Source organism: Phalaenopsis equestris, unplaced genomic scaffold, assembly GCF_001263595.1.
Source record: "Phalaenopsis equestris unplaced genomic scaffold, ASM126359v1 Scaffold000053, whole genome shotgun sequence".
Lineage (NCBI taxonomy): Eukaryota > Viridiplantae > Streptophyta > Magnoliopsida > Asparagales > Orchidaceae > Phalaenopsis > Phalaenopsis equestris.
The window spans coordinates 126,102-141,559 of NW_018164495.1; the positions used below are offsets into that span (position 1 = coordinate 126,102).

Genomic DNA, 15,458 nt, shown 5'->3' on the forward strand with positions numbered 1-15,458 from the left:
ATCATGCAATTTTAAACATTGGTCTTAATTGCATAAAAGCACTTGGATGCACTTATGTTTTAGCTTTTGATAAGTTTGCCACGTTGCTCATAATATGCTTTTGGGCATGCACTTATAATTTAAGCTTTTTAATAAAATAAATAAGTAGGGATTCAACAACCCCCAATTTAACTGTTTTAGAGAGAAAAAACCTTGTGAGTATATACCTAATCAATCACTAATTATAGGAGTCATAGTTTACATTAGTTATCTAATCATAAACTATAATTGAAATAGCTAGCTATTAATTGCACTTGTAAAATCCCTGGCATCAAACTATATATAATTAGTTCATTAGATATAATTAATAATAGGGCATATTTTGAAAAAAAAATGTCTACTTACCAATAAATTACAACTAATAAGCCATAAAATAGAATTGCTACCATCTAATCATAATTCAGAATGGCAACTTGTCCGCTAATTAGTTCGCTGGGAGCTGGTCATTGTTTTATTATCATTATTTGCATCTAATTATTTATAGCTATATAATCTTGAAAACTTTAATTGCGAGACTGAGGACCGCTTTAATAGAATTGTTATCATTTGATGTTAATCTGTAATTCATTATGTTAATTTCATATCAATTTTTATTTCAACTTTATCTATGCTAGCCACTAATTATCAAAGGGACGACTATGGGACATAGGTAATTTAGGCAAATTAATTGATTCAAGCAAATTACACTAAACCACTTATTGCATTGGATTTGGCATCAATTAAAGAAAGTTAAAGGTTAATGAAATATGATTAACAGATAAGCTGCAAGTAATTAAAGAAATGTTATTAACTAAATTATTAAACCAAAAAAAAAAAGTATGCATGTGATTTGAAATAATTTTAGTTGTCTCAAAAGTAGAAACACTTCACTTTGAATAGAATACTCGTTAATAGTTTTAATGCATATATACGAACATGCTAGTTCACCTCAAAATAGATGACTGTAAAAAGAGCTAATGATGTTATCTGCAAGAGAAAAAAAGGCTTATGCAGGAATAAGCAACAATAATTTTTAAAATTTTACCAGAATATGTTTCAAAAAGTAGCTGCATTTAAGGGATTAACACTCACACTAGGCGTGTTGGCAGTAGCCGGACTTTCAATTTGTGAATTATTTACATCAACAGCCTCACGATTGCCAAGGCAGAAAAAATTCAAATAATCTTGTGGTTCATAAGTATCTTCAAGCCCAACTTCCTTTAGAGCTCTATAAATAGTCTCGTACATCATCTGCATTGTTTTTTTCTGCGAAAGAAAAAATGATTCAGCCCACACCGTTCATACACAATTTGAGTATCTGGTACTAAGCTCAAATGAATGGAAATAACTGCAAACCATGGCAATAATCTGGCTTCATGGTAAGTAAAGAAGACCCTATCCCCAAAAAATAAAAATAAACAGAGAGCCAACCCTGAAGCAACTAAAATTGCTCAACTACTAAACAAGGCTAACTCATCAAATCCAGTATTTCATTTAAGAAATCTAAGGTGATGTTTTATCAATCCCTAAATAGGAAAAATCATGGTAACAATGATATTGTATCACTGAGCCAATTTCATATATGAAACTTCATGATGCCGTAATTTATCAAACACCCAAAGGAAAAAAAATGTTATTACCGAACTCAAAATCTGAAATTACAACCAACATAAGGGAGATCTGAGATTGAAACAAAAAAACAACACAGCACTAGAATGAGGATCTAGGGTGTAGGTGTGGCAGTTAGGCTTTGAACCTTCAGGGATGTGGCAAAGGGGCGGCTAGCAAGCTGTTTTGTGCGGCGACAACAAGAAGAAAGGGGATCGGCAAGGTCAAAGCGAGGGGAAAGCAGTGAGGGAGAAAGGAATCAATGTGGAAGAGACTGGGGGAAGAGTAGGAGATACAAACCACGTGGAGACCAAGATACAACCAGAACAACACTTGGAACCCTAGATACAAACCTAGAAAGGGAAAAGAGACCCCGACGACTCTCCCAAAAAAACTCACAAAAAAAAAACTAAACACTAAACACCAACAAAACAAATATATATTCCTAGATAACTAAGAGTAGACCCCACTCCAATTGGGCGACAACCCTAGGTCCAGCGAGGGCTGAACAACCCTCCCTCAACCTAGACAAAGTCAGTCTAGGTCCTAGCCCCCGCATAAGTCAACAAGAGTTGGTGGAGCTTTGACCTCTTCTATCGAAGCTTCTGACTCATTTATATGGTGTCGGGTCGGTCAAGCTCAAGGTGGCAGAGTTGTTGTAACCTCCTCGGATTAGAGGGCCTTCAACTACATCTCTGAAGCACATGGATCCCACTATTGGATGCGCTATCCCACAAAACAACTCACACCTGAGAAGGTTTCCTGAATTGTGAGTAATCATATCTATATGTCCAACCATTTATAGGTACACTACTAAACTAAATTGGAACTTCGTGCCAAGTGTACTTCACAGAGTCCTCCAAAAGTAGTCAAAGTTGGCTCATTCATCTCTGAAGTTAAGGCAGGTTGAACCTCCCCAACGGTGGCAGGCCGACAATAAACTATCGTTCATGATATCGTGAAACTCTCTATGTAGTCGTTGTCCTAAATCTGATATTGGCTTTTCTGTCTCACTACTCTATAACATCACCAAAATTGATCCCACTAGCGCCTCTCTCATGACAAGAACACCTATAACTTTCAATTCCGCAGACCATGAGAGAACTATGTGATTTTCATCCTTGATGAATGAGTAAATGTTCTTGAACTCTTCATGCCGAGTCTTGAGATCAAACTGCCATGGTCTCCCCCAAAGAATGTGAAAGGCGTCCATGAGTACAATATCACACCAAACTTGGTCAAGCAACTGTTCCTGAATATAAAACTATATAAGGCATCTCCTATCAATACGAACCACGTTCCCCTTCTTCAACTAAGTCAGCAAATATAACTGAGAATTTGAGTAGTGAGACTTAAATTATCCACCATCTATGTAGACACCACATTCTCACTACTACCTCAAACGATGATAAGGTTGCACACATTTCCCTTCCCAGTTCAATCAGTATAAAAGATGTGGCGAAGCTACTTGTCACGACTCAGCCCAGTGCTTAAAATTAACTAAGACAGGAACTACGGTCGAACAATATTAATAGTTCATTTTACTTTTCACAAAAATATTTCAAAAACTTCCAACATACATAAAAGAGTCATTAATCCACAAAATGCAATAAAATTTAAAACATCAAGAAACAACATCATCTATATACAAAAATCTCAAATCAACATATAAATTGTTTCTATATAGAAGTAAACATAAGAAGACTAAAATCACAACATAATCTAGTACATATCAGCTGCAGTCTTCCTTCTGTAAATCAAATCTCTACTACCAGACATATCAACATAAATTTTTTCTTCTCCTGAAAGAAAATATTAATTGCAATCTTAAATATGACTTAGTGAGTAATTATGATCTAATATGCATTAAATTACGATACTTATGCTATGCATGAATAACCAAAACAAAATACAGATCATTCCTTTATAAAACTTTGAACTTTGACTTTAATTTTCTTCCTTTCAATTTCACTTTAAGTATTTATCATTTTAACAGCTTTAATAGTCATCACAAAATTACCGTTATACCCGGAGATATCCTCAAAAATGTGTTCGAATGCACCCTCAAAATTGTATCCGAAGGTACTCTTAAATTGTACCCGAATATACATCTTACCGTTTCCTTTAATGTGAACATTTCATTTCATATGATTTAAAATCATTTAAAATGCATCTTCATATATCTATTATTTTCCTAACATTTGTAATATCATTTCAGATTATCAAAATGCAACATGAATAAAATAATTATTTTAAAATATTTAATAAAATAATTATTCATTTAAATAACATTAATTTAATGCATGAAAATAATAGTCACTCACTTATCATTTTATTTCTTTCTCCCTGTAAAAACCATGATCTGAAGCCTTAATTCTTTGAATAAATTCCTTTAATGACTAATTAAGTTAAGAATATTATTATTAATACCAAACTATTAATTAAAATAAATCTTTAACTTATAACATAAAAGAAATTCTAACCTTTTGTTCATTATCGTGTATGAAACCAATAATTTGTCTCCCAATATTACAAAATAAGATTTCTTCGATTATAGAAGTTAACATCAATACTTATAACATTTGTTTAAATTAACATCAATACTTATAACATTTGTTTAAATTAAACAATCATGAAGTTAAGACTTAACCAAACCTTAAAACAATTTTTGGTAGGTTGCCCTTACTCGCAAGTGGAAAAATCAGCTCGCTTCGTCACACCAAAACCTTCTACTTTCAATGCCTGTTTTAAATTTATAAACTTTAATTGTTAATCTTATAACCTATTTAATAAAACAAATTTATACAATTAAAATTTAAAACATTTTTGAATGATTTACATATAAGTTTTGATCTTATAGCCTTAATATGCACTTCCCTTCTTTCCGCACGGAAGCGTCCTTCGCCTTCTTCGATTTAGCCGCGGTCCAGAGCCTCACTCTTTCGTACAACTTGACAATCTCGCGGCTCCCTTCTCTTTATTGCGGCTCTGGCATCAAAATTTTCCTCCTCTTCCTCCTCCTTCTCCTTCTCCTCCCTACGACTTCTTCACTCAACTAGGGCACGACAGAAACGCCGCATGTTCCCTTCCTCCTCATTCTTCTTCTTTCAATCGATTAGGGCATGCACGAGAAGTATCTCTCGATCTCTCTGTTCTCTCGCTCAAGTGCTCGTTCGATGGTTCGAAAGGTGTAATACGACAATCAAGTCGCCGTCAAATAGGTGCTTATCTTGGTGCCTATTTGAATTTTTATTATCATTATTATTACTATTTTTTTTAACTTTATGTATTACACCACAGCTGCTCTCCCGTAAACTCAATTTGAAGAAATCGTCAAATCACAAGCATCTCGACCTTATCGGCTAGAAGTAGGTATTCCTGCACCTTCTCACCATCCTATGTCTCCAATACCATTGTCCACTTCTTCTATAGCCCCTGCTCAATGAAAGAGACAACTATAGTAGTAGGATAACAAGAGGCAATATCTACAAACCCATGACATCCAAAACACTTCCTTGTGGGCACTGTGTTGGGTGTATTGTTCCTCCCGGGCTTCTTCTCATTCTGATCAGCTCTATCATCCTTCAAGATAGTTTTCACACCTTCCTCTGGTGGTACTCCTATGGCTTCTATTGTGGGTGACTGTCTGAATGACAGCAAGTTCCTAATTTGCTTATGTTGTTTCTCCACCTTTAGGGCCAATATTTGAGCATGACTCGATGACCAGTAAGGTTGCAGCTGAACTATATAAGTGATGGTCAACTTCAAGCTTCCCAAATAGCTAGCTATGGAGTTCTCCACTAGCTCCCTCAGCTCACATTTCAGTATGAACAACTCAAACTACGTTGTTAACTCCTCTGCTGACAACTCCACCTGATGTACGAGATGTAGCTGATCCCGAAAATATAGTTGTGTAAAACTTATAAAGTTGACTCTGCTTTACAACGATGCCAAAAATTTGATGATTTATTTTATGAATAAGAAATTTAAGCAATTTATGTTGGGATTCTACGCAAGTTACGTATCGCTATCAAGTAATATAAGACTTTCTATTTAAGCTCCAAATATCAATCTCACGAGGAAGGTTTAAATTTGAAATGATAAATTAAGTAGGAAATTCACAGAAATAAAACAAAATTACTGTCACTAATATCGAATTGTTTGAGATACTATCATAACTAAATTATTAACTACTAGCAAAATTAAAATGCAAATTTTAAACAGTAACTACTAAACTATGTTTTATGTAAAAAACATCTTTCCCACTATAATGAGTTTTTGATAAAATAAGATGAGATAAATGGTTTAAATATGTATTGTGTCAAATAGGAGCAATTTTAATTCTCTACCCGAATTCAGTTTTGTAGAAAATCATTAATTAATCTCAGGTTTAGTCCCTAAATCAGTGGTTAGGCTGGGAGGATACTGTCTCTCACTCCAGAGCTCCCACTTCCCTTCCCTTGAAGGCTAACGCTCGCTATAGTTCTTAGACACTAAGACCGAATTGGGAATTTTACTCTGTCACTCTAAAATCTCTAATTCTACACCCAACAAAGTATATTTCCCTATTTATTTGCACTTAATTCTATGAACGAAATACTCTTTCATGGAATTAAATGTGATTCTCACTCTTGTTGTAGAACTCATACTCCATTTCTCGAATCATATGTTTAACAACATATTTTAACAATTCAATTGGTCAGATTGAAAAGTAAATTAAGAACGGAGTTGAAAAACTATCACAATTTATTTTATATTTTAAAATTGGCACATTCAAATTATCTCTTCATTCATCATATCTCAGAGTAAGGAGAAAGATAAAAGAAACTACTCAGACTTTTTGAGAAAGATATAACAAAACACACATTTTATATATAAATAAAAATTCATACAACAATAATAAACAAACAACACTTATCTGAAACTCTTTATCAAAGCAAATCTCTTTAGCCTATCCTAGAAGATGTAGAAAGAAGAAATCTCTCACTTCTCTCCCTCATTAACACTTTTAGAGAAGAATTCACAAATGAACTCGCCACAAAAAGTCAAAACTCTAAAGAAATAAATGACTAATGGACTCTAAGTGGTTGTGGGGAATGAGGAATAGCGTGGAAGAGAGTGGAAAGCGGTCGAAAGTGGTATTTTCTGATCAATTTCCGCTCTCAATAGAGTCTAATGTTAGTTTTCCAATAGGTGCATCTAAAAACTCTTCAAAAAGAGTCCAAATTCGTCAAATCTTCTAGAAACAGGTCTTGCATTGACATTGGAGCCGTCGAAGCCAGTGACCCGTGAACTATCTGTTAAATGGCGTCGTCGGCGCTGCTTCTGGAGCCATCGACGCTGAGGATAATCTGACCTTTATTTTCTAGGTCTGCGCCGTCAGCGCTGAGTATTTCTTCAAAAATGTCATTTTGACTCTAAATTTCATCCTTTTTGCTTCATTTTTATTTCAAGTCCTAAAAATCAACAACCTGCAATAAAATATGAAAAATACTCTCCTTTAAAGCGCAATACACCAAAAATGGGTATAAAATATAGGTCTAAATATGCATATATTTTTGGTGTTTCAGTAGCCTCAAGAACATGTTCTAGCAAAAGTGTGGGGGTAGATACTTTGCACCTCCTTCTTCATCTTCTCTAAAGTAGCGATATTTTTCTTACCTTCTCTTTGTTTCACTCTATTCAGATTTTCCCACCACAACGAGACACTTTTCTTCAATTTTATGGTAACAAGCTTCACCAACCTATCAGTCGGTACCTCCTTATCGCAAAAATCTTCTCAACGGCAAACAAAACCTTAATGAAATCATCTAAATTCATTCTCCCGTCGAAATCCATTAAATCTTCCTTTACCCTCATGAATTCATATCCTCCAAAAGTCACTCCATCTCTTGACCTCCCCTGACACTAAATTTCAAAGCGTTGTGGCCTATCCTCCCCTTTAATGGAATCATTCGTATGGAAGGGATTCCAATTATTCTTCCTCTCTCCTCTTTGAACCTTGCTATATTGAGCGACGATGATCTCTTCATGTGTCCCTTAATTTCAGCAAATCTTTGTTGAAGTCGACGGATTTCCCGTTACATCTCTTCCATGGTAAGTTCCAGATCGGCTTGTAGCACTTGTCCACTCAGTGGCATGTATAGGGTTTAGGTTTGGGAGGTGAAAGAGAGTGTATGCGATTCATTTAGAGTTGTTGATTTTGAAAATCAACAAAGGAAAAATAGGGTTAGATCAAGATTTGGTTATGGTTTGATGAGATTATGTTATCTGATGATGAAACTAAGGTTGGGCTAACTCTGATACCAAATAATACCAAAATTTAACAAACGCCCAAGAGAAAACAAATATTATAATTGAATTCAAAGTTTAAAATTACAACAAACAACAGAGAAATCTGAAATTGTAACAAAACAACACTGGAACGAGCGTTCGATCTAGGGTGTTGGTGGCACCGATTAAAATTTGGAGCTCTGGGGTGGTGGCAAAGAGGCGGCTAGCAAGTTGTAAACAATCATAGAAGGGTTGTTTTTGGGTGGTGACAACAAGGAGGAAGGGATTCAGTAAGGTGGCAGCAAAGGGAAATCGGTGAGGGTGAAGTGAATCAATGCTACAGAGACTGGGGGAATGATAGAAGGGAATACACACCACCTGAAGACCAAGATACAATCAGAGCATCACTTAGAACCCTACAATACATTCCTAGAAAGGGAAAAGGAGATGTCGATGGCTGTCCCAAAGTAAATCACCACAGATAAAACTAAACCCCAAATACCAACAAAGCAAATATATATGCTAAGATAACTAGGAGTGAGCCCCACTCCAATTAGGACCCTAGGCCCGAAGGGGGCTGACCAGCCCTCCCTCAACCTGGACTGAACCAGTACAGGGTCCCAAACACCATGTCACTTTGATTTGTGATATCATGTAGTTTGCAATCTTAATATATAATTTTGCAATAATAGGCATAGTCCAGCTATAAAGTGTTCCTTTTAGAAGCGACAACTTACTTCCTCAAAATAATTCTCATCTTCACATGCAAGATAGAAATCTCACGTTGATAGACGTCTCCTTACGAGATCTATCAGGTGCAGTAGCATAACAAAACCAATTTGTATGCCTTTAAATATTCCGAATCAATATGCTAATGCGCTAGAAATTATTATTTCTAGCTCAGGGCAAGACTTCAGGATAAACTGAAAGTTCTGATAAATTTTGTAGTCACTTCGGCAAACTTGATATTGGTTTTCTATTTGTAAATTTGGGTGGTTATCCAAGTAAGCCTGTACGTTATTGAGATTTGCATCATCCTTATCGTTAGTTCAACCAATTATGTGCAAATGCCTTTGCAGAATTTATGTCCATGTCACCATTGGTTTTCCTCTCGTTCTTCCTAATCGCTGGACACTAATTTCAACTATTTATTTTATGGGTGCATTTGCTACCAATTTTTATTCTAATAAACCAAATTCAAACCATATTTTGAGAATGGTCATCAACGTGAACTCAAATTATGTTAAATATCACTAAGGGCCCGTTTGGGGCAGCTTATAAGTGCGGGCGGTGTTTTGAAAACGCCGCCTCACTGTTTGGTTCCCACTTATTGAGAGATTATTGGAAAATGCGTTTTGGAAATTGTAAAAGTAAAATGCATTTAATATATCGCAACCAGCTAAGGGTGTTTAGTAAGATAACCTGCCAATAAAGAATACGTTGGGTAGCAGCACCTGTAGGATTACCCTCGGGCCACATTGGTAGAACTACATATGCAGAAAATCTTTCATGTGCTTTAATTTTGTTGGCTATTTTCAGGGCAATCTCCATGGGTATCAAATTATTGGCACCTAAACCACAAAAAGGGACACATCAATCATCAGTTTGAAAAGAAACAAATATTTACAGCTAATGGTCAGCATCATGGAGTGCTGCCCAAAAAAAAAAGATACCTATGCTACAGCAATAGTAAGTATTCAAACAAGTTAGTTTTGCTACAACTATCCGATTCTTTTAGCTGAGCAACACAAAAGATATTGAGACGTTCTAATATAAATGCAAATGAAATGCAAATAAGAGCCAATAAGTGTATCATAGAGAAATAGTTTCTTTAACAAGTCAATGAAAAAATTGTATCAAGTATTTACTTAACTGTATTGCATTTGCCAATTCATGCTTATGAAATTCATCTGAAAAATACAAATAATCTTTACATCATGCGACCAATAAAAAAAAAGGAGAACTGTGCTTGTATTACAAAGAAGAGAACTAACTAGTGCTCAAGTTGAAAGCATGAGAATACACGATTGCATGAGAGGCACTTCTGCAATTGATTAAATTTACCTAGATCCTTGTTAGAATCCCAATTATAAGATGAGCCCAGGAAGTATTGGTTTTCAATATATAAAAAATGTTGAGCAGCTCGGATGGCCTTAACATAAGCTGTGTGTATACTCATGTCAATAAGAACATTCTTTCCGCATACCAAGTTCTGTTGAAAAGTTCAAAAGATACATCAGTTCCTCAAAAGATAGCAAGCTGTTCAAAGCTTCAAAAGTAATAAAACAAATCAGAGCATTGAACTTGCCTTGGATGTAGCATCTTTTGGATCCTTCGGAAAACCTTTCACAGAATTTGAATCAATAGAACGGAAAATCTGATTTTACAAATAAGTTAAAGAAAATCAATGTAAATACAAGTAATTAGAATGGGCCCACTTCAAGTATTTGAAAAAATAACAAAAAAATGTCATGCCTGCACATGCCAACTCTCAGGATCATTATCATTGAGGTAATCATTCGGTCCAATGATTTCAGGTATCCTTTCTAGCCTGAGCAATGCATCATCATAAGATTTCTTCAGCTTTCTGATCCCGTGGGGTTTGGCTGCCTTTAGCCAGCGCTCCTCAAAGTTTTTCAGAACATCATAAGCAGCTGGACCATCAATTCTAGAGTGCAAATCATGCCAAGCCTCTCTTGGACCTTTTGTATCAGTCCCCTAATAAGAACATGATACTATAAGGACAAAAATTAAGGCATAGATTCTGTAAATTTTATTAGCTTTTTACATTATTGTCCGCCGTTTTATTGTTCAACTTCACTTTCGTAGTTTGAAAAGGTGATGATTTTGTGATTTTGAAAATAATTTAAATATAAATATAACTTTTTTAAAGAAGTAACATTTTAATTTTTAAAATAAATGAGACCAAACGAGTCTCACATTTTTAAATAGTTTAGATGATTTAATACAATAATACAAGCAATACATTTATCCCGAAGAATAAATATATCACTTGTAATAGGGATTTAATCATCTAGACTAAACAATTTGTGACATCCGTTTTGATCTGCGAAATATTTTATAAAAAGGCCAACAAGTTCCCCTATCTAACATAAAAATTAGATAAGGTTTATTTTATCTGGGTTCCTGGTTCCCTATAAAGGCAAGCCCCTATAGTTAATTACATCTTAAATGATCGAAATCACTTAAGATAACTCTCGATTAAGATCAGGTGGTTTTGCTTTCAAGATTTCAAGTAGAGTTAGAGGACTTTAGAGTGACAGACTAAAGCCCCCAACTTAGTTTCTTATTTTAGGTTTTGATATGAGATGTTAGCCCCCAAGTGGAGGAAGAAGATGGAACTCTAGAATGAGAGGAACACCCAAATATTTGAGGGGGAGGGAAGTTTTAGTGAATCTAGTGAAGGAAGTGATCCAGTTCTTTATGCTTGTGGTGGTCTTGTTGCTAAATAGAATGGTGCATTTAGCAGGATTGAAATTCATTCCACAATGTTTTTGAAACCTCTGGATGCAATTATAAACCTTCTTCATAGCTGTTTTATTGGCATTAGAGAAGGACATAATGTCATCCATATATGCCAAGTGAGATATGACCAAATTCGATTTATGGTGATGCCTAGAGTATGAGCTAGTATTTATCTCTTAATCCAACATTCTAGAGAAATAGCCCTTAGCTAAAATGAAAGTAGTAGGAGAAAGGGGGTCCCTTTTTTGCCTTCCTCTAGAAGAAGTGAAGTTGCCCCAAGCTTGCCCATTGATTAGGATTGAATAAATATTATTCCTTAGCCACCTGGATATCATTTCATAGAACTCCATAGAGAAACCCCTGATAGCAAGCACCTCTAGAATGAAGTCCCAGGAAATGGTGTCATAAGCTTTTCTAATGTCCAATTTGTCTATGAGATTTCCACCTCTACAGGTTTTGTCCAAGTCCAATAAAAGTTACTGTGCCAGTAGAACACTATCTGCTATGGATATTCCTTTGATAAAAGCAGTTTGGTTTTGGTTAATAATCTTATCAAGGTGTGGTTGAAGTCTAGCCACCAGTACCTTGCTAATGATTTTTTGGATTACAAAAATAAGGCTAATGGGTCTAAACAATTCCAATTTCTACTATCAGCTTGTTTAGGGATCAAAATCATGCAGGAAGCAGTAAAATACTGTGGAAGGTCAGCACTTTGAAAGAAACTTTGTATGGCCTTGATCAAATCTATTTTAATGATTCTCTAAGCTTTTTTATAGAAGTCTGCAGTAAAACCTTTAGAGCCAGCAGTTTTAGAGCTGTCAATATATTGAATTGCATCCCAAATTTCTTGCTCAGTCGGTGTATCATTCAAGGAGAGGCTGTTGGTCAAATGATGCTCATTACTGAACAAATTAGGGTCAATTTGTGGTCTATCTACTGAATTTTGTGACAGGAATATGGTGAAAAATTTAACAACAATTGCAGCAATAGCCTAGTTATCATGAATCCACTGACCAATTGAGTTATGTATGTCATGGATGGTGTTACGTTTCCTTTTGCATTTAATATAAGCATGGAAGAACTTAGTGTTCCTATCACCATCTTTAAACTTATTAATAAATAGCAGTTTTTTGACTAAGGAAGCTCTCTTGCCAATCAATAGCAGTTAGAAGTCTTTCTTGTGCCTCAATTAAAGAAGTTTCAAGCTCCTCATTTTCTAAAAAGTCCACCTTAAGGTTCTTCACTTCTTTTTCAGTGGTTGTCATAGCAAGGTGAACATCCCCAAAGGTCTGCCAACCCCAAGTTTTGAGAGCTTAGCTAACCTTAATATGGAGAAACCAAAGTTTGACCAAAGGGTCCTCCTGGATCACCCCACACCAGTGAGCAGCCACACATTCCAGAAAAGATGGATGAGAAGACCACATGTTGATATATCTGAAATGGGGGGTTGCATGGGGTAGAGGAGGTGGGGCAACAATGTTAATGAGAAGAGTCTATGATCAAATCCTACCAGGCACAGATGTCTCACAGAAGTATGAAGGAATTTTTGGATCTATAGTTCATTCACCAAGAATCTGTCCAATCTTTCTCAGATCTTTCCCCTCTTCCAGGTGAAGTAATTGCCAATGAATCACAAATCAAAGATTCCATCTTGTTGGATATTATCACAGAATTGGGTCATTTAAATAAATTAGGTGGTCTACCACCACTTTTCTCAACAGAGTTAGCTATGGAGTTGAAATCACCACCTACCAACCAGTTGTCAGCATGTTTGCACTTATACTCTTGAGTTCAGACCACAACTCCAATTTGTCTGACTTGTTGCAGCCTGCATATGCAAAAGCTGCAAAACCAGTGTGGCCATTGATATGAAATGATAAATGTATAAATTGAGGAGTATTAATTAATACATCCCAAGTTATCTCTTTCCTGCACAATATCCAAATTGTTAATGTTTGGAAAATGAGTGACACCAATGAATTTCTTAATCAATTTTTAAGTGTTTTTATGAACCATAGGTTCCAAAATTGATATACACCAAAGTTGGTATTTCTTATTAAGATGGATAAGTCCTTTAATGGAGAGGGGACAGGCAATTCCCCTGATGTCCCGACAGATGAAGTTAACCATGTGGAGAGGGTTGGGATTTGTACCTCACTCTCCCTTGTCTGGTCCTAGATGGAGACCCCCTCAAAGAGGATTTAATACTCACAATATATGAATCTACTTGGAGTCTTTAGAGTTCCCCATTTACCTTCTTCTTTTTTCTTGGATTTTATATTTGCCAGTCCATCTCCAAATCATTGTTCATATCAGTTATCATGCGAGCAAACAATTCAATCTGTTCAGATGTTGCAGTAGGACCTGCCACCAAAGTTCTAATCTCTTGATTGGTGTTGGCTAACAACTAATGTGAAGACATGGCCATTTGAGTGGGTTCAGCAGTTTCCACCACAATTTCCTTGGATCTGACACCAGAAGCCCCTATTGATTGTTTTATCACCAGTAGTTGAGAATAGGATGGGGTAGTAGAGACTACCTCCGACGATTTCTTCTCAGGTTGTCCGTTGACCATAGGCTGGGCCAATTGGGTAGGTTTAGTAGTTTCCACCAATGGCTCCTTTCCTCTGATTGTAGAGACACCTTTGTTGTGTACATGTTGTGCCACCAAAGATTGTGATGTTTGATGCCCCCCCTCTGGAGCCTCCCTTCTAATATATTCCAAAGTTGCACTAGTAGGTTCAGTAACTATGGGCATTGAAGATGGGGGTAGTTCGCCAGAAAAACATGCGGGCTTGGATTTAATAGGCGGGTGTAGCCTGTAGCATCTATCTTGCGTGTGTCCAAACATCCTGTAATGAGGACAGTATCAGGGTTTTTTCTCCATTACAATTTTCTGCCAAATGCCATTCTCAGTGGTTCCCAACCATATTTCCTCTACCATAGGCAATGTGATATCCCTCTCCACCAATATTCTTTCCACTGAAGGCCTCGAAAAGGTAAAAGTGGGAACATCCATCTTCAGCGGTCTTCCTAAAGCCAATCAAATATTAAATAAAACTTTGTGATTAAAGAAATGAAAGGGTTGGCCTGGGAGCTTGAACCAAATAGAGACAATGGGAGATTCTTTGCTTGGATCAACATCAAGTGTCCATTTCAATATCTTCACTGAGCTTCCCTCTAAAGTAATTGACTCTTTAACAAATAATCGTGCATAATCTTCCTCCAACACAAACTTAATTTAAATATGGTGGTCATCCACCAATCCCACCTTCCAGGCCCCTGTAAAAGAGAAGTTTTCCAAGTATCTTCTGACAGTTTCCATTTTGGGGTGACCTAGCTGACATTTGTCAATCAGGATGAACTTGGAGTCTGCCTTCAATGTTTGTAGCTCTTCAGTCTTTTATAAACTGGCTAGTTTCCCTTCTTTAACCCCTAAGAAGTTGATGAGAGAGCAAGGTTCCTTACTAGAGGCAACATCATGGAATTCTTGTGGGAAAACCACACATTCAGCATTAATGGCATCATCCCTCCCATTTCCCACAACTCCAACATAAGTAGTTTTATTCCATTGTGCATTAAGATTCAGATCTAATAGCAAAGGATCAGCCATGGATCAAGGAAGAAACCCACTTGGCACTGAGGAACCAAGCAATGGAACAGTAACACACACACACGCACACACACGCACACACACACACACACACACACAGATATATATATATATATATATACATTTTTGTGCAATTTATTCATGTGCGGCGTCCTAGAAAAATGGGTCCCCCTAGGTAATTTCGACATTCCGGACGCACCGGCGCAGTTTGTTTTGTCGTCAGATGTCGTTTTGATGAATTCATCGATTTGTGTGTCAATTTTCTCGTGTCGAAAATATGGCAATATGGGTGTCCTTTCCTACCAAAATTGATATCCCGGACGCGTTGGCGCAGTCCAATTTGTTGTCGGGGGTCGTCCGGAGAAGTTCGCATTTTGACCCCTCCTCTTGGCTTAATTGAAGTCCGATTTCATGCAATTTTGTGAACTTTGTGTATTTGGTGTGTGTATGTGACGAGAAA

At 36.3% G+C, this 15,458-nt stretch overlaps 1 protein-coding gene across 2 annotated transcripts in view; it reads right to left on the reverse strand.

Moving 5' to 3' along the window:
* The window catches only part of LOC110019155 (phospholipase D beta 1-like), a gene marked incomplete at its 5' end in the record, with an annotated part of 58,953 nt that overhangs the window by 13,690 nt on the left and 29,805 nt on the right, over positions 1 to 15,458 (reverse strand). For both annotated transcript variants that reach the window (XM_020716736.1, XM_020716735.1), the window contains 5 exon segments: positions 1,111 to 1,284; positions 9,322 to 9,470; positions 9,964 to 10,111; positions 10,208 to 10,276; positions 10,375 to 10,617. In XM_020716736.1, the coding sequence (XP_020572395.1) occupies positions 1,111 to 1,284; positions 9,322 to 9,470; positions 9,964 to 10,111; positions 10,208 to 10,276; positions 10,375 to 10,617 (783 nt within the window).